Source organism: Dreissena polymorpha, chromosome 8 (assembly GCF_020536995.1).
Source record: "Dreissena polymorpha isolate Duluth1 chromosome 8, UMN_Dpol_1.0, whole genome shotgun sequence".
NCBI classification, from domain to species: domain Eukaryota; kingdom Metazoa; phylum Mollusca; class Bivalvia; order Myida; family Dreissenidae; genus Dreissena; species Dreissena polymorpha.
The window spans coordinates 3,040,858-3,060,540 of record NC_068362.1 but is presented as its reverse complement, the minus strand read 5'-3'; the positions used below and the strand labels follow the sequence as shown (position 1 = coordinate 3,060,540).

The following is a 19,683-nucleotide window of genomic DNA, read 5'->3' as shown; positions in this document are numbered from 1 at the left end:
TTGTGACTTTTTAGGAAAGTTTTGAAAAGTCTGATGTCATTGTCGGTTTTCTTTTTTGTATTTAAATTTTCGTTTTCAAGCAGAAAGCTATCCACACTTACAGATCTGAAATTCCTTGTTGGTGTTGATGTTGGGTTTTGTTCTTTTTCTTCCTGTGTTGATGCTGTTACCAGTGGATGTGGGGCTGATGTTGCTGCTCCTGCTGTTGGTGCTGCTGATGTTATTTCTTGTGATTTTGAAGCGCTGTCATCATCTTGTTCATTCATTTCATTAAACAAGTCATCAAAGTCAAAGATATTTGAGAAAAGAAGATTTATTTCATTGTTTTCCAATTCATCCATTGTTGTTAAAGAGTTAAGCAGCAGACGAAATAATTATGTTTAAGGGAGGTAAATGTGTGTTTCAGGTTCAAGTAGACTAGTCTCCCTTGAATGAAAATTGCAATTGAGGCTCACCATGGGGTTATTGGGGAAGTAGTTCCAGTATCTAACTGAAACAGTGAAAAATAACGATATTTTTCACTGTTATGTTTCACTGTTTGAAACAGTGAAATACCACTTTTATTTCACTGATATTTCTCTATAAACCACCGGAAAGCATAAAATAAATAGAGGATATTTGTTGGTTTCGGTAGCATATCGAATTTAATTCACGAGTGATCATAGAAATTTATATTTTCACGAGTGGCGTAGCCACGAGTGAAAATATTTTTTTCTATGATCACGAGTGAATTAAATTCGATATGCTACCGAAACCAACAAATTTTCTTTTTATTTTATGCTTATTTTTGTAGTTTTGTTAATTTTCCGAATTTGCCTCATTAAGTTTCCCCGTGGGGTGCCTCAATTTTTAGAACGCACAAAGAACTTACTACACAAGAAAATAGTTCACATCTGTAAAAAGTGTATTACTATTAAAATCAATGTTTTATTCAACATATATCTTTTTCATACTTTATACATTCAATATTATTACAAACAATAGTTTAATTTAAATTATTATGAAATTAATAGTGTTGCATATACTGGCGTAGTAATTTGTGTATTCAACTGATCTCAAAGTTACGAAAGTGCTCGCCATGTTGAACAACACTTTTACGACTTGCTGGATTAATAACACATAACTGGATTAAACTAGGAACGCAAACATATTTCAACAGTGTTTTTGTGCTAAATGGTTTCGATATCAATCACTGTCACTCTCTGCAATAAGACGGATTCGCTTGTAGTGTCGCTGTACAGGGGAATCTGCGGTTACCGCCGGTGTACGGGATGGAGATTGCCTCTGGTGATTGACTACGTTCTGTGTCTGGGAAAGGCCCATGTAAGATTCAGAGTTGTGAAAATTAAATGTTACATTGCCCTGGAAATGTGAGTTGACAAAAAATCCTCGGGCCATCGGAAAATCACTTGATGCAGGTGTGGCTGACGCAGTGGCAGTGGCTGTGCGGTTGTGCTTTTCAACTGACTGGTTTGAATGAGAAAGTATTTTTGAAATATTTTTTGACTGTTCCTTGTTCAAACTGCTGTAATTATTTAAGCTGTTAATATTTCTGTGCCCTGAAATCTGTATTATTTGATGAGCAGGAACATTCTCGTCATTCAGCTTCTGAATCAAGTGCTTTCTTGCACTGAAAAAAGTTTATTTCTATGGTAAAAATAAAATCGATATTCAACGGTACACATGACATATTACATAAGATATAAGTTGTAATTGTTTTGTGTGCTCTTGAAACACTTCAATAAATACATGGTGGTCTGTCAAGTACTGGATGTAATGGAACCGGAAAGTAGAGGAATAGTACTAGTCGAGTACAGGAGATTTTATGAATTAAAATTTTGAGTGTTGTAGCATGTAAATTGGACAAACAACACCTACTTAATAAATGGGAGGTAAGTGATTTTTATTATATATTTTAGTCTTGTTATGAAAGTAGTGTATATAATATGGGGTTTTGACCTGTATGGGGTGATTCTTGGCTCTTGAATACCAGCATCTGTTTTCATCTCGGTCATTATGCTGTATAGCTTGTTTATTCCCATGGCAGACTTCCTGAACCAGCATTGCTGTGTCTTGTTGCCAGGAGTTAAGAAGAAGGGGCTGTCTTCTGTCATCATGTCAACAGGGCGTTTGTCGGCATATAGCTTGTAGAGATGCACCGGATCTCTGTCAGGTTGTTCGGGAACTGCATATGCCCGTGGCTTGACTTTCCTATGAATAGTTAAAATGTGTGTTGCATTAAATGTTTTGTTTAAATTAAATACTATTCCAACAAAAGTGAAGTCTACTGTATATTAATAATACAAATAAGAATTATATTGTAAAAAAAGGTCTATAAATTCACTTGTGATAATAGAAAATATATATTTTCAATTGTGGCTTCGCCACTCGTAAAAATAATAATTTCTATGATCACTCGTGAAATAAAATCAATATTCTACCTTAACCAACACATATCCTCCATGTTTGTATTATTTTTACTAAAGAAAAATTCCATTTAAATATTTTATAAACAGTACCAGTTTTTATATAAATAAAAAATTATCAATTCAGATTTGTGTACAAATATATTAAAGTAGGAAAATCACCTTATATCCCTAGGATTTTCACCAGTACGGGTTTTTGTCTGACGCTCAGTGTCGAAGGTGATGAATTCTTCACCAGTTTCAAAATCGATTCCAAGGCTGACATCACCCCAGCATAGGGTGTGAATTTCCTTGCCGGTTCTCATCCCAAAATGGGTTGTACATATAAGCCACAGTGAGTGTAATAGAGCTCTTGGGCTTGATTCTCCCAGAGTTTTAGCTGCGTACATAGCTTCAATATGTTCATTTGTTAATGCCTGGGCTTGATGCGGTTTATTTCCATAACCTTCTTTTTTCAGAGCTTTTTGTTTACTTTTTAATACTTCCCTCACTTTGGCAAATTCAGGGTCATTTATCAAAGAGTGCTTGTAGTTCATGTGCCTTAAATGCCTGTCGATTGAGCTTAAAAATGCCCTCAAAGATGTGGGTTCATACTCTGATCCATCTTTTTTAGTCACACCCAACAAAAACTCGCAGACCAGAGGGTTCAATTCATGAGGTGGTATATTTTCAATATTTCTTGCCTCATTTTTGTGACTTTTTAGGAAAGTTTTGAAAAGTCTGATGTCATTGTCGGTTTTCTTTTTTGTATTTAAATTTTCGTTTTCAAGCAGAAAGCTATCCACACTTACAGATCTGAAATTCCTTGTTGGTGTTGATGTTGGGTTTTGTTCTTTTTCTTCCTGTGTTGATGCTGTTACCAGTGGATGTGGGGCTGATGTTGCTGCTCCTGCTGTTGGTGCTGCTGATGTTATTTCTTGTGATTTTGAAGCGCTGTCATCATCTTGTTCATTCATTTCATTAAACAAGTCATCAAAGTCAAAGATATTTGAGAAAAGAAGATTTATTTCATTGTTTTCCAATTCATCCATTGTTGTTAAAGAGTTAAGCAGCAGACGAAATAATTATGTTTAAGGGAGGTAAATGTGTGTTTCAGGTTCAAGTAGACTAGTCTCCCTTGAATGAAAATTGCAATTGAGGCTCACCATGGGGTTATTGGGGAAGTAGTTCCAGTATCTAACTGAAACAGTGAAAAATAACGATATTTTTCACTGTTATGTTTCACTGTTTGAAACAGTGAAATACCACTTTTATTTCACTGATATTTCTCTATAAACCACCGGAAAGCATAAAATAAATAGAGGATATTTGTTGGTTTCGGTAGCATATCGAATTTAATTCACGAGTGATCATAGAAATTTATATTTTCACGAGTGGCGTAGCCACGAGTGAAAATATTTTTTTCTATGATCACGAGTGAATTAAATTCGATATGCTACCGAAACCAACAAATTTTCTTTTTATTTTATGCTTATTTTTGTAGTTTTGTTAATTTTCCGAATTTGCCTCATTAAGTTTCCCCGTGGGGTGCCTCAATTTTTAGAACGCACAAAGAACTTACTACACAAGAAAATAGTTCACATCTGTAAAAAGTGTATTACTATTAAAATCAATGTTTTATTCAACATATATCTTTTTCATACTTTATACATTCAATATTATTACAAACAATAGTTTAATTTAAATTATTATGAAATTAATAGTGTTGCATATACTGGCGTAGTAATTTGTGTATTCAACTGATCTCAAAGTTACGAAAGTGCTCGCCATGTTGAACAACACTTTTACGACTTGCTGGATTAATAACACATAACTGGATTAAACTAGGAACGCAAACATATTTCAACAGTGTTTTTGTGCTAAATGGTTTCGATATCAATCACTGTCACTCTCTGCAATAAGACGGATTCGCTTGTAGTGTCGCTGTACAGGGGAATCTGCGGTTACCGCCGGTGTACGGGATGGAGATTGCCTCTGGTGATTGACTACGTTCTGTGTCTGGGAAAGGCCCATGTAAGATTCAGAGTTGTGAAAATTAAATGTTACATTGCCCTGGAAATGTGAGTTGACAAAAAATCCTCGGGCCATCGGAAAATCACTTGATGCAGGTGTGGCTGACGCAGTGGCAGTGGCTGTGCGGTTGTGCTTTTCAACTGACTGGTTTGAATGAGAAAGTATTTTTGAAATATTTTTTGACTGTTCCTTGTTCAAACTGCTGTAATTATTTAAGCTGTTAATATTTCTGTGCCCTGAAATCTGTATTATTTGATGAGCAGGAACATTCTCGTCATTCAGCTTCTGAATCAAGTGCTTTCTTGCACTGAAAAAAGTTTATTTCTATGGTAAAAATAAAATCGATATTCAACGGTACACATGACATATTACATAAGATATAAGTTGTAATTGTTTTGTGTGCTCTTGAAACACTTCAATAAATACATGGTGGTCTGTCAAGTACTGGATGTAATGGAACCGGAAAGTAGAGGAATAGTACTAGTCGAGTACAGGAGATTTTATGAATTAAAATTTTGAGTGTTGTAGCATGTAAATTGGACAAACAACACCTACTTAATAAATGGGAGGTAAGTGATTTTTATTATATATTTTAGTCTTGTTATGAAAGTAGTGTATATAATATGGGGTTTTGACCTGTATGGGGTGATTCTTGGCTCTTGAATACCAGCATCTGTTTTCATCTCGGTCATTATGCTGTATAGCTTGTTTATTCCCATGGCAGACTTCCTGAACCAGCATTGCTGTGTCTTGTTGCCAGGAGTTAAGAAGAAGGGGCTGTCTTCTGTCATCATGTCAACAGGGCGTTTGTCGGCATATAGCTTGTAGAGATGCACCGGATCTCTGTCAGGTTGTTCGGGAACTGCATATGCCCGTGGCTTGACTTTCCTATGAATAGTTAAAATGTGTGTTGCATTAAATGTTTTGTTTAAATTAAATACTATTCCAACAAAAGTGAAGTCTACTGTATATTAATAATACAAATAAGAATTATATTGTAAAAAAAGGTCTATAAATTCACTTGTGATAATAGAAAATATATATTTTCAATTGTGGCTTCGCCACTCGTAAAAATAATAATTTCTATGATCACTCGTGAAATAAAATCAATATTCTACCTTAACCAACACATATCCTCCATGTTTGTATTATTTTTACTAAAGAAAAATTCCATTTAAATATTTTATAAACAGTACCAGTTTTTATATAAATAAAAAATTATCAATTCAGATTTGTGTACAAATATATTAAAGTAGGAAAATCACCTTATATCCCTAGGATTTTCACCAGTACGGGTTTTTGTCTGACGCTCAGTGTCGAAGGTGATGAATTCTTCACCAGTTTCAAAATCGATTCCAAGGCTGACATCACCCCAGCATAGGGTGTGAATTTCCTTGCCGGTTCTCATCCCAAAATGGGTTGTACATATAAGCCACAGTGAGTGTAATAGAGCTCTTGGGCTTGATTCTCCCAGAGTTTTAGCTGCGTACATAGCTTCAATATGTTCATTTGTTAATGCCTGGGCTTGATGCGGTTTATTTCCATAACCTTCTTTTTTCAGAGCTTTTTGTTTACTTTTTAATACTTCCCTCACTTTGGCAAATTCAGGGTCATTTATCAAAGAGTGCTTGTAGTTCATGTGCCTTAAATGCCTGTCGATTGAGCTTAAAAATGCCCTCAAAGATGTGGGTTCATACTCTGATCCATCTTTTTTAGTCACACCCAACAAAAACTCGCAGACCAGAGGGTTCAATTCATGAGGTGGTATATTTTCAATATTTCTTGCCTCATTTTTGTGACTTTTTAGGAAAGTTTTGAAAAGTCTGATGTCATTGTCGGTTTTCTTTTTTGTATTTAAATTTTCGTTTTCAAGCAGAAAGCTATCCACACTTACAGATCTGAAATTCCTTGTTGGTGTTGATGTTGGGTTTTGTTCTTTTTCTTCCTGTGTTGATGCTGTTACCAGTGGATGTGGGGCTGATGTTGCTGCTCCTGCTGTTGGTGCTGCTGATGTTATTTCTTGTGATTTTGAAGCGCTGTCATCATCTTGTTCATTCATTTCATTAAAAAAGTCATCAAAGTCAAAGATATTTGAGAAAAGAAGATTTATTTCATTGTTTTCCAATTCATCCATTGTTGTTAAAGAGTTAAGCAGCAGACGAAATAATTATGTTTAAGGGAGGTAAATGTGTGTTTCAGGTTCAAGTAGACTAGTCTCCCTTGAATGAAAATTGCAATTGAGGCTCACCATGGGGTTATTGGGGAAGTAGTTCCAGTATCTAACTGAAACAGTGAAAAATAACGATATTTTTCACTGTTATGTTTCACTGTTTGAAACAGTGAAATACCACTTTTATTTCACTGATATTTCTCTATAAACCACCGGAAAGCATAAAATAAATAGAGGATATTTGTTGGTTTCGGTAGCATATCGAATTTAATTCACGAGTGATCATAGAAATTTATATTTTCACGAGTGGCGTAGCCACGAGTGAAAATATTTTTTTCTATGATCACGAGTGAATTAAATTCGATATGCTACCGAAACCAACAAATTTTCTTTTTATTTTATGCTTATTTTTGTAGTTTTGTTAATTTTCCGAATTTGCCTCATTAAGTTTCCCCGTGGGGTGCCTCAATTTTTAGAACGCACAAAGAACTTACTACACAAGAAAATAGTTCACATCTGTAAAAAGTGTATTACTATTAAAATCAATGTTTTATTCAACATATATCTTTTTCATACTTTATACATTCAATATTATTACAAACAATAGTTTAATTTAAATTATTATGAAATTAATAGTGTTGCATATACTGGCGTAGTAATTTGTGTATTCAACTGATCTCAAAGTTACGAAAGTGCTCGCCATGTTGAACAACACTTTTACGACTTGCTGGATTAATAACACATAACTGGATTAAACTAGGAACGCAAACATATTTCAACAGTGTTTTTGTGCTAAATGGTTTCGATATCAATCACTGTCACTCTCTGCAATAAGACGGATTCGCTTGTAGTGTCGCTGTACAGGGGAATCTGCGGTTACCGCCGGTGTACGGGATGGAGATTGCCTCTGGTGATTGACTACGTTCTGTGTCTGGGAAAGGCCCATGTAAGATTCAGAGTTGTGAAAATTAAATGTTACATTGCCCTGGAAATGTGAGTTGACAAAAAATCCTCGGGCCATCGGAAAATCACTTGATGCAGGTGTGGCTGACGCAGTGGCAGTGGCTGTGCGGTTGTGCTTTTCAACTGACTGGTTTGAATGAGAAAGTATTTTTGAAATATTTTTTGACTGTTCCTTGTTCAAACTGCTGTAATTATTTAAGCTGTTAATATTTCTGTGCCCTGAAATCTGTATTATTTGATGAGCAGGAACATTCTCGTCATTCAGCTTCTGAATCAAGTGCTTTCTTGCACTGAAAAAAGTTTATTTCTATGGTAAAAATAAAATCGATATTCAACGGTACACATGACATATTACATAAGATATAAGTTGTAATTGTTTTGTGTGCTCTTGAAACACTTCAATAAATACATGGTGGTCTGTCAAGTACTGGATGTAATGGAACCGGAAAGTAGAGGAATAGTACTAGTCGAGTACAGGAGATTTTATGAATTAAAATTTTGAGTGTTGTAGCATGTAAATTGGACAAACAACACCTACTTAATAAATGGGAGGTAAGTGATTTTTATTATATATTTTAGTCTTGTTATGAAAGTAGTGTATATAATATGGGGTTTTGACCTGTATGGGGTGATTCTTGGCTCTTGAATACCAGCATCTGTTTTCATCTCGGTCATTATGCTGTATAGCTTGTTTATTCCCATGGCAGACTTCCTGAACCAGCATTGCTGTGTCTTGTTGCCAGGAGTTAAGAAGAAGGGGCTGTCTTCTGTCATCATGTCAACAGGGCGTTTGTCGGCATATAGCTTGTAGAGATGCACCGGATCTCTGTCAGGTTGTTCGGGAACTGCATATGCCCGTGGCTTGACTTTCCTATGAATAGTTAAAATGTGTGTTGCATTAAATGTTTTGTTTAAATTAAATACTATTCCAACAAAAGTGAAGTCTACTGTATATTAATAATACAAATAAGAATTATATTGTAAAAAAAGGTCTATAAATTCACTTGTGATAATAGAAAATATATATTTTCAATTGTGGCTTCGCCACTCGTAAAAATAATAATTTCTATGATCACTCGTGAAATAAAATCAATATTCTACCTTAACCAACACATATCCTCCATGTTTGTATTATTTTTACTAAAGAAAAATTCCATTTAAATATTTTATAAACAGTACCAGTTTTTATATAAATAAAAAATTATCAATTCAGATTTGTGTACAAATATATTAAAGTAGGAAAATCACCTTATATCCCTAGGATTTTCACCAGTACGGGTTTTTGTCTGACGCTCAGTGTCGAAGGTGATGAATTCTTCACCAGTTTCAAAATCGATTCCAAGGCTGACATCACCCCAGCATAGGGTGTGAATTTCCTTGCCGGTTCTCATCCCAAAATGGGTTGTACATATAAGCCACAGTGAGTGTAATAGAGCTCTTGGGCTTGATTCTCCCAGAGTTTTAGCTGCGTACATAGCTTCAATATGTTCATTTGTTAATGCCTGGGCTTGATGCGGTTTATTTCCATAACCTTCTTTTTTCAGAGCTTTTTGTTTACTTTTTAATACTTCTCTCACTTTGGCAAATTCAGGGTCATTTATCAAAGAGTGCTTGTAGTTCATGTGCCTTAAATGCCTGTCGATTGAGCTTAAAAATGCCCTCAAAGATGTGGGTTCATACTCTGATCCATCTTTTTTAGTCACACCCAACAAAAACTCGCAGACCAGAGGGTTCAATTCATGAGGTGGTATATTTTCAATATTTCTTGCCTCATTTTTGTGACTTTTTAGGAAAGTTTTGAAAAGTCTGATGTCATTGTCGGTTTTCTTTTTTGTATTTAAATTTTCGTTTTCAAGCAGAAAGCTATCCACACTTACAGATCTGAAATTCCTTGTTGGTGTTGATGTTGGGTTTTGTTCTTTTTCTTCCTGTGTTGATGCTGTTACCAGTGGATGTGGGGCTGATGTTGCTGCTCCTGCTGTTGGTGCTGCTGATGTTATTTCTTGTGATTTTGAAGCGCTGTCATCATCTTGTTCATTCATTTCATTAAAAAAGTCATCAAAGTCAAAGATATTTGAGAAAAGAAGATTTATTTCATTGTTTTCCAATTCATCCATTGTTGTTAAAGAGTTAAGCAGCAGACGAAATAATTATGTTTAAGGGAGGTAAATGTGTGTTTCAGGTTCAAGTAGACTAGTCTCCCTTGAATGAAAATTGCAATTGAGGCTCACCATGGGGTTATTGGGGAAGTAGTTCCAGTATCTAACTGAAACAGTGAAAAATAACGATATTTTTCACTGTTATGTTTCACTGTTTGAAACAGTGAAATACCACTTTTATTTCACTGATATTTCTCTATAAACCACCGGAAAGCATAAAATAAAAAAGATTACATTATTATTTTGTTTTTATTATTATTTTATATACTGTTTTTTTAACGGAAAATAGTTTGTAAAGTTACCTGAAAACATCAACTCTTAATGTCATGTTTTAATGCCATTTTAGACAAATACCTAAATGTCTTGATTAGCAGAAATTAATAAAGTTTTAATATGTAAATAGATTAGTATAGTTTTACAGTGAACATAATAATTATTAAAACTTAAAATAGATACATTTTAGTTTGATAAGTGTAATATATTATGATATGTTGTATTTTATGTCAGCTTTTATGAGATTTTGATATATAGTCTCTTATAATTCACTAAGAATGGCCACATTCATACATGCTATGCATATTTGTAATAATTGTTATGATGAATTGTGGATGAGACTTAAATAAACTATTTAACATACATTTACCCGTGAAAAATACTTAGATGTAATCAAAGAAAATTACCTTAAGCGATCACTGGCTCAATTGCGAACGTCATCACATCAGCTTGCTATAGAAACTGGACGATATTCAAATACTCCGCAAAATGAACGGCTTTGCATTTTTTGCAATATGAACGCGATAGAATCGGAATATCACTTTTTGTAAGTTTGCCCAAAATACAAGGATCTCAGAAAAAAATTAATCAAACCTTATTTTTGCCGATGGCCTACTGTAAATAAATGTACCGCACCTATAAACTCAGAATCAAAAATTGTACTGAATAATTTAGCAAAATTCATATTTTTTGCAAATAAGTCCAGAACACTGCATAGTGATTAAAAAATAAGTATTACAATTGTTAATATCATTTTATACATCATTGTTTGCATATGTACTAACTATGCTCTTGTTAACCATTGTTGTTGATTGTATGTCTTACCCACTGTATATGTGTTCTATATACTGTTTGCTATAAACATTGTACATGTTTTATGCAATAAAGAATATGGTATGGTATGGTATAACCTTAACCACCACGCATGTATTTAACAACCTGATAAAGATCATAAAAACCGGCATAGGTGCGAGTGTGCTAGACAATGGCTTCATTCAATAATGAATGACGGGGTCGAAGTAATTAAAGAAAATAACATCTGTTTAACGATTTAACGATGTGTGAAGTGTATGCTGTCAATTAGAATAAAAATTGATACTCTGATTGTTTTTGAAAATAAATTGATTAGTGTCTATAAAACAATAATGGATTCGTTCATTAGTGTCAATTCATAACTCAATTAGGTTATGTTGTAACGTAATTTATGACGAAATTTACGTTGATGATAATAAAGATGAATATTATTGTTATAATGATGAATATGCTGTTATAATAATGCTTATTTTGATGCTGGTGATTATTATGATGCTGCAGATTATGGTGTAATTATGCTGATTATAATGATGATGATTTAAATGCTGATGTTTCTTATGATGATTATATTGATGATGATAATTATGATTATTATTATTATGCTGATGATTGTGACTCTGATGATGAATGATGATGATTAATATTAATATGATGATTATTTTGATGATGTAATTGAGTTATTAATAAAATTAACAACTTGTGTGCAGTAAATTATGTAATTACATTATAGTAAATTAATGTATTGTGTTGTTAAGACGTATGCATTCCTTATTATTATAATTTTCAAATTATCCAAATATATGTAATAGGAATTATTTTATAGTTTGTTTTATTTTCAAAGCCGTTCCATACTCTTGTATCTATTCTCCTCATTTCGACGACGATATACCTGAGGCAAAAGACAAGAGAATCTTATTTCAAATGCATTAATCCTCAGTAAAGACAATATACTACTGTAATAAACAATATTCCATAGTTTCAAATTGTTTCGACCAACATATTTTCAACTATTTATTCAAATAAAAAACGGGACCGAAAAGCCTGGTGCTTGGGCCGAATGAGCCTGAAAAAAACCGGGGCCGAAAGAGCTTGGGTCCGAAAGTGCCGACACCCGTTTGTAGCCTGGTCGATTTGGGGCCGAAAGAGCCTGCTACCATTTCGAATGCTTACTTAAAAGATCGTGGTTTCGCGCGAAACAAGCACCGCATAACTTTTCTCAAACATTAGAGAATGGGCAATAAACTTATAAACGACTTTGTTGTTAAATAAAAATGTTTTAATGTTTGCTCAATCAATGACGAAACGTGGACAATAATCTACAAATTGTGCAGCAAATCGAACGCAGTTTTATTCGCGCATCAACAATTTATCGCTGGATAAAGATGATGAGTTTGGCCGACACATGTAAGTCTGTAAAAAATATTTATATTTGCGCCCATTTGCCTCTGAGGTTCATTCATGTCACATTAAAGAATATACTGTGGGAAAGACCGGTTCGACTAGACCGTCCCGACCTGTCCTGGAGTGGCTACTGGGAAATAGTCTCCAGTTCCGGTTCTGCTATTCCTTGTACAAGACGTATTTTCGATCTCCTTGGAAAAGCCAAGATAATCCTGGTGATCCTGTACGCAAGTGACTGAAGGCAGCGACAAAACGTAAGTATAGATCTTGTTGTAGTGTCTATTCTACAATAAATGGCGCTGCGAGCTAAAAATCCATTCGTATTTTAAATTTCTAATTGGCCATTGTTTACAAATAATTTGTCAGCCATCTTCAATTTTGATTCTTAGCATCCGTATTTGTCCGTATTTTAAGCAATAATTAAGTAATTTAAGGTCATACAGTCCTTATTTACAGTAACATTTCACTAGTATAAAGCCTTTTACGGAACTCAGGCTTTATACTATTTTTAACTGTGCTGCATATTTCGTCAACGACCGTGTAATCGAACCGTGCAATTGCTTTCTAAAATTAGTCTTTCTGTACTTAGTTATCTCCCTGTTGTTGATTTGTATCTGTATTTCATATTTGGTTTCCCACTAACGTGTTATATGTCAGGCTACTGCTAGACATTAACTGTATATTCTAGTTTGAAACTTTCACTTTCGTTTTCGTGAACGAAGGCTACACTAAATAAACAAATAGCGTTATATATTTTTTCTTCTCAGTTAATTTTAATACAACTGCTGTATGTACTTCTGTTCTTTGTCCGCTGGTCACTTGCTGTATTTTATTCACTCGGTGAAATTTGGTTCACTTTGTGAATTTTGTTTCACTGCGTGATATTTTCACTTGGTGATATTTTCACTCGGTGGTATCTTTTGGGTGCTGGAGGTTTCGGTAAATTGATTTATATAATAAATGCCGTGGAGGTTTCAGTAAATTGGTTTTTACAGAGGTGGTATACCTACAACGAGGTGTTATTGACACCTATTATTGGCTTACAATAACATTAGGGGCATTTATTTGCAAACTGTGGATTAATTTTGATTTGAGTAATTAATGCTATGCCTACGGTTAAGAATTAAGGGAAATGAATGAGCTACCTCTGAAAAACGAATTCTGTTAGGAAATTGTAGGTAAATTTAAGATTTAAATAACACAATGTTGTTTTTTTATAATTGATGCTTTTATTTAAATAACATAATAGTAATAATAAATAATGATTTATGGCGGAATCAATGTAAGATCTTCAATTAAGTTTAATGCTATTTAAAAAAGTTTCTTGTAAAATATGATTTAATAAAAATGATTTCAGTTTAAATATAAACCGCAATAGTATTTTAGACCACCGATAAACACTCAATTTCTCAATATATAAACATTGGGTATCGTAAATTTGCGGCCATAAGTCGACCTAAAAACGCTCTCAAAATTGACTTTAAAAGTCAACTCGACTTATGGATGAGGTACTAAATAAAAATTAAAAAAAACATATTTCTGTGCCGTTTTTTTTAAAGTAATAAATCTGCGAAGCGGAGGAATGATGACTGTTTACGGTAAGGCCGACTCGTCTTTTACTTAAATGTCCGCCGATAACAAAATACTGCATGTTAACATTGGTTTTTAAATTCATTAATCTTCGTAATAAGTCCAAATAAAAACATGTAAAAATAACTTCGAAAATATTAAACATTTGTGACGTACGGTAAAGTGGCGAAATTTATACATAGCAATTTGTCTATTGATACATCGTCCGTTGTCTGCTAAGAACAATAGAAAATCGCCTGCTGACACTTGTACCCATTTAAAGTTAATCCGTGTAAATACAAACTGTCAACAGGTGCAGTTGTCTTTATGACACCAATTATCGCTTCTCGGCCTTTTGACTAAGATCAAAGTGTAAAGTGTAGTGTTGGCATCCTTTTGATCATTTGTCTTTATTGCGTCATGCCTAAAAAAGTTATCCGTTAATGATATGCACAACGGTTCTGCTACAAACTACTTCTGACCAATCAAAAATAATAACACTATCGTTGGATACGCCTTTAACCAATCGCTATTGTTCAACTTCACATGGTATATTTTTTGATTGGATGAAGGTGTGGTTTCGTTGATTTATTCACAACTGTCCCACAATTTATGCATAATCATTTCGTAAATAAATAGATCTTATCTGAGTGAAGATTCCATTCATTGTTTGATTATAATAATATTACGCACTCACCCTGGATTATTAAAAAGTGTAATTGGACATATTAAATACACAATTAGCAACCCCAGTCAATTTTTCAAACACTTTATTTTTTAATAGTTTGTATATAGAAATATTGTTCTAATGTTAACTAAGTCAGAGTTAAACTAGCTAAACTAGCTCGATCACTCATGGTGAAGGCTAGTTTTGATAATGACTGCCTGATGAAATCTTCTGTTGGTTTTATTTGGTTGAATGTTGTTGCAATCTCAGTTAGCCTCTGCTCTGTTACCTCTTGTATGGCTTTTCCAGTCTCTCGTGCAACATGAGTAAATCCCAGACTGGAGACTTCCCCATTATCCAGTGCAATTGATGTATCCTAAATTTTGTGTTTTTTTCTTGATGTGCCATCACGACTAATGCCCCACTGGTTGCAATTGTTCAGTCTTTCCCCTATATACGCTTTGACAACATATTGCCCTTCATCTACAATTGTTTGGACGGTTGTTTTGTTGGGTAGCTGATTTTGTGGAATAACCGTATTAAAAATACTTTCGCTAACTGTCTGTATTACAGGCGCAACTTTTTCAACAGCAACTTCTAGTCCAACTAACTGAATGATACACAGTCTTATATTTTCACTGTAAACTCCATTTTGCTTTGTTTCAGGCTTTTGTTCAAATTGTTGTTTCATATCATAGAGTTCTTGCTGTAAATCCATCAAGAGTTGGTCTTTTTCAGAAATCTGATGATTCAACATGTTAACTTTGTCTAACAAATCATGCGAAATGCATCCATCATTTACGGAGTCACACTCACACGTTGTTTTCAGATTTTCTACTTTGTTTCGCAGCTTACTGTTGTTTTTTTGTGCTTACATAATAATTTGTTTTTCGTGTCCATTTCTTTGACAATTTTTTTCAAATTTAGCGCTTCAGTGGTCAGCGTTCTTAATTTCCTCTCCGTTAGAGTTTGGTTTGATTTTATTGCGCGAAGTTTTTTCAAATTTGTGCGGGCAATTTCTTCTCTTTTATTTACATTCTTTATGGAATAATGTCCACGTCTTTTTTCCAATTCTGCGATTTTGCACTTTGCCAAGTCAAAGTTCTTGTTTAATTTATTTAAAGTCTTGTTTTGTTTTGTACACAAATATTTTGTCATATTATTAACCAGGTTTTCCGAAGGAAAAAACTGGTTATTAGATTGGCGAATGCGGGCGGGCTGGCTGGCGGGCTGGCGGAATAAGCTTGTCCGGGCCATAACTATGTCGTTCATTATCAGATTTTAAAATCATTTGGCACATTTGTTCACCATCATTGGACGGTGTGTCGCGCGAAATAATTACGTCGATATCTCCAAGGTCAAGGTCACACTTTGAGTTCAAAGGTCAAAAATGGCCATAAATGAGCTTGTCCGAGCCATAACTATGTCGTTCATCGTCAGATTTTAAAATCATTTGGCACATTTGTTCATTATTGGACGGTGTGTCGCGCGAAATAATTACGTCGATATCTCCAAGGTCAAGGTCACACTTTGAGTTCAAAGGTCAAAAATGGCCATAAATGAGCTTGTCCTGGCCATAACTATGTCATTCATTGTGAGATTTTAAAATCATTTGGCACATTTGTTCACCATCATGGGACAGTGTGTCCCACGAAAGAATCACGTCAATATCTCCAATGTCAAGGTCGCCACGACTAAAAATAGATTTAAAAAAAAAAAAACTTACAAAGGGGGTTAATTTTTTTTGGTCATTTCAAAAGTTCAGTTTGAGTTTTCTCCCTTTATCAGATTTTTTTTTTCACAATGAAAACCTGGTTTTGTGACAATTTTGTCCCTTGTAATATTTTGCATTGTCCAAATCATCATTAAACTCGAAGTTTGTTTGACAAGACACGGACTGTGTGTTTTCATGATTCAGGCATTTTTCAGATGAACTACTACCGGTAGGACACGAAATTTCAATCACTTGTTGGCACACAGTCAAATCTATGCTTTCATTGGATGCATTATTTGATGTTTTGGCAGGCACAATTTGTTCAAAATGTTTGCAGTCTGTGAAATCTTGCCTCAACAACTCTAGCACAGTTTTTGCACATTTGATCTTTTTTTTATGTTGCAGCTTTTTTTTGTTTTCAGACAGACGCTGAATTTTCATCATAACTGCATGTTCCTTACAGTTCAGTAATGCTTCATCAAAGAAAGCCAACAAACAGATAAGTTCACTGCTGTGGATATTTTCATCCTTAGCAATCTTCCATATTTCTAAAACTGCTCCATTAGTGAGTGTTAATTTCTGGAAGTTTTCAGGTTTGCTATGTAGCATTGCATTTGTGATGCCCAGCACTTGACAGTAAGGACCAGGGTAGTCCTGTGTCTCCATCATGACATCTAAAATTAAATGATAAACAAATTACACACCTGATTAAGAATTTTTAGGGCAACTAACAACGTAAATGTAATCATAGTTTTGCTAGTTAACAGTAAGAAACATTTTGCCAATTTTTGGTACGAACGATATCGCGAATAATTTGCTATATTGGTTTTTACATCAGAACATCGTCATGTTCACATAAATTATCAAAAATAAATTAGACGTATTAATTTTATGACTAGAATTTACGAAAAATACCACAATATATTTGACTGATTGTTTTTTTCTATATTCCGTTCGACTGCAACGATTAAAAGACAATGAGCGAAAAATGGAATGGTGTCAATGGTGACGAATGTACTTTCATTTTTTATTTAAAGCTATTTATAATAAACACATTAAGATTTTGTATACAAAATGCAATAATTCAATTGTATGTTTACTTACCAATTGATTTTTTATTCGATCATAACGCTTCAAACATCTATTTATCGAACGTAAAACTTATTTCGGTTTGCTACTTAGCGAGTTGACAGTGAACCAAAATGGGGGCCCAAAATGGCGGCGTATAATGACCTCCGACGCGTCTGGATTTTTGTATAAAGACGCGTTTTCAAAGATAAATGCGACACGCTAAAAATCGTTTGCGAATATTATTTTTGGTATCAAAAGAAAGTTTAGAATGTCTAGTTTAAAAATATATTTGTAATTTTTCGATTTTCTGAAGAGATTTTCGACAATTTGCGATTAACTTTGGGACTTATTTTCTCTGCATAGGAAGGTCACACATTAATTTTACAAACACCTGCATAAAGCTCGTTCATTGGTCTATAAAATTAGCTTGTAAACAACAATGTGTAACAGATGCAAGTAAGTCGCAAATTGAATGAAAACAGATGCCCGTCACAGCATGCGCGCACAAAGCGTGATAAACAGCGGTACTCAACAAATGCATATATGCCTGTTAATTAACAGGCTATATAAAATCGTTATAAATAAACATCACAGTAATATTTATATCATGTGAAAGGTAATTTTATTACCTGTTTAACTAACTTTGAATGATTATCATATCTTTAAAAACGTATGAGAAAGACCGATTTTAGTTGAAGTGGTGTTATATTTTATTGGTTTTCTCCTGTTATCAGCTGATAAGCCTCTCAGCTGCTGGGGTTGCTAACACAATTACTTTCGATTAGCTGCTTAGTATTATTTGATAAGACGTTTTCCAGAATGCAGAAAATATTCCTCGGGTATCTCGTGTTTTACGAATATGTATACAACAGTCGAATAGCGAGCGATGCGAGTGTTGGTAAATTCACGTGTTTCATGCATAATGGCGAAAGCGTTTTTGATTATTTGAGAGCAAGTTACAATTATTTTGACCATATAATGAATTTCTGCGTTCAAGATTTTAACGAATTTTCACATCAATAGCACTAACATTTGAATACAAAAATATCTGCTCATAATATAATCGCTGAAAGTTATTACGTTAAATGGGAAACTAATTTTGATTTGTGAAATATATATTAAGTTCGAAATAATCAAAGATATGTTATTATGATTTTAAACAATAAAATATATTTTTGTGATACTAAATAATTCAAACGTTGAATGTTTTGTTTTAAATATATTCATATTATTAATATCCCCAAAAATGTCTACTGCCAGTGCAAAAGCCCTCAGAACCATGACTAAAACGTCACTTAAACAAGTCTGAGATATTGAGGAAATTTACCCCCCCGACTTATGGCAGAGTCAAGGCAAAAAACCAAGTTTTTCTAGCCACATTATACCCCTCGACTTATGGCCGAGGTAGACTTATGGCCGCGAATGTACGGTAGTTTGCCAACATAATGAATATGAAACCAAAGCTCTTGCCACGTTGAGGCCACCTCTTGTAAGAGCCAAATGGTGAATTTTATATTACATGTTATATTATTTCTGTCTGGTTGAGAAAAACACAAGAAAAAAACAATATATAAAATCTAATACGTGTACGTAATTAATAAAAAGTAATATAATGATACGCGTTATGTTTTATAATTATGTTAAATGCGCGTGCCATTGAACGTTGAGTTAAACGAAGAGATACTCATAATGGCAAACTGATAAAAATGACATCTAACACAACTCCAGCAGAATGAATACACTGTGTAATAGCAAGCTGCTGTGATGATCACTATCTTATCAAATTGATAAAATCAACTCCGTACATTTAAACAGATAATTTAATTAGTGCCAAACAACTCAATTAATGTACACGCTTATCGACAAAAGGTGCGATAATCCCTATTAAGACCAATTTACCGAAACCTCCACGGCATTTACTATATAAATCAATTTACCGAACTTGTCATTTACCGAAACCTCCATAACCCGTATCTTTTTCATTTAGTGATTGTATTCACCAAATGATATTTTGATTATTTATTGTCCACTTGGTGATATTTTCACTTTGTGATTGTTGTTGTCACCTGGTGATATTTTGTTCCATTGCGTGATTTATTTCACTTGGTGAATTTTGTTTCACTGATTGAATTTTGTTCACTTGGTGACATTTGCATCACTAGGTGATATCTTCACTCGGTGATTTCTTTTTCATTTAGTGATTGTGTTCACTTAATGACACTTTGATTTTATTGTTTCACTTAGTGATAATCTCACTCGGTGATATTATATCCATTTAGTGATTGTGTTCACTAATTGATACCTTGATTATTGTTTGGTCCATTTGGCGATATTTTCACTCGGTGATATCTTCGCGCTGTGTTATTTTTACATTTAGTGATTCGTTTCACTAAATGACATTTTTAGCTCATCTATTTTTTGAAAAAAAATTATGAGCTATTTTC

The 19,683-nt window shown here is 33.9% G+C and overlaps 3 protein-coding genes across 3 annotated transcripts; all 3 read right to left on the bottom strand.

The window, feature by feature from the left end:
* Nucleotides 1-907: 907 nt before the first annotated feature.
* Nucleotides 908-2,405, bottom strand: LOC127842908 (uncharacterized). Its single transcript, XM_052372721.1, has 2 exons — nt 1,960-2,405; nt 908-1,630 (listed from the first exon to the last, which is right to left on the bottom strand). The coding sequence occupies exons 1-2, from the start codon at nt 2,115-2,117 to the stop codon at nt 1,186-1,188; spliced, it is 603 nt and encodes a 200-aa protein (XP_052228681.1). The 5' UTR covers nt 2,118-2,405; the 3' UTR covers nt 908-1,185.
* Nucleotides 2,406-4,023: 1,618 nt separating this feature from the next.
* LOC127842909 (uncharacterized) lies at nt 4,024-5,521 on the bottom strand. The gene is made up of 2 exons (XM_052372722.1): nt 5,076-5,521; nt 4,024-4,746 (listed from the first exon to the last, which is right to left on the bottom strand). Exons 1-2 carry the CDS (start codon nt 5,231-5,233, stop codon nt 4,302-4,304), a joined length of 603 nt encoding a protein of 200 aa, XP_052228682.1. The 5' UTR covers nt 5,234-5,521; the 3' UTR covers nt 4,024-4,301.
* A 1,618-nt stretch (nt 5,522-7,139) lies between these two features.
* Nucleotides 7,140-8,637, bottom strand: LOC127842907 (uncharacterized). Its single transcript, XM_052372720.1, has 2 exons — nt 8,192-8,637; nt 7,140-7,862 (listed from the first exon to the last, which is right to left on the bottom strand). Exons 1-2 carry the CDS (start codon nt 8,347-8,349, stop codon nt 7,418-7,420), a joined length of 603 nt encoding a protein of 200 aa, XP_052228680.1. The 5' UTR covers nt 8,350-8,637; the 3' UTR covers nt 7,140-7,417.
* Nucleotides 8,638-19,683: the final 11,046 nt, after the last annotated feature.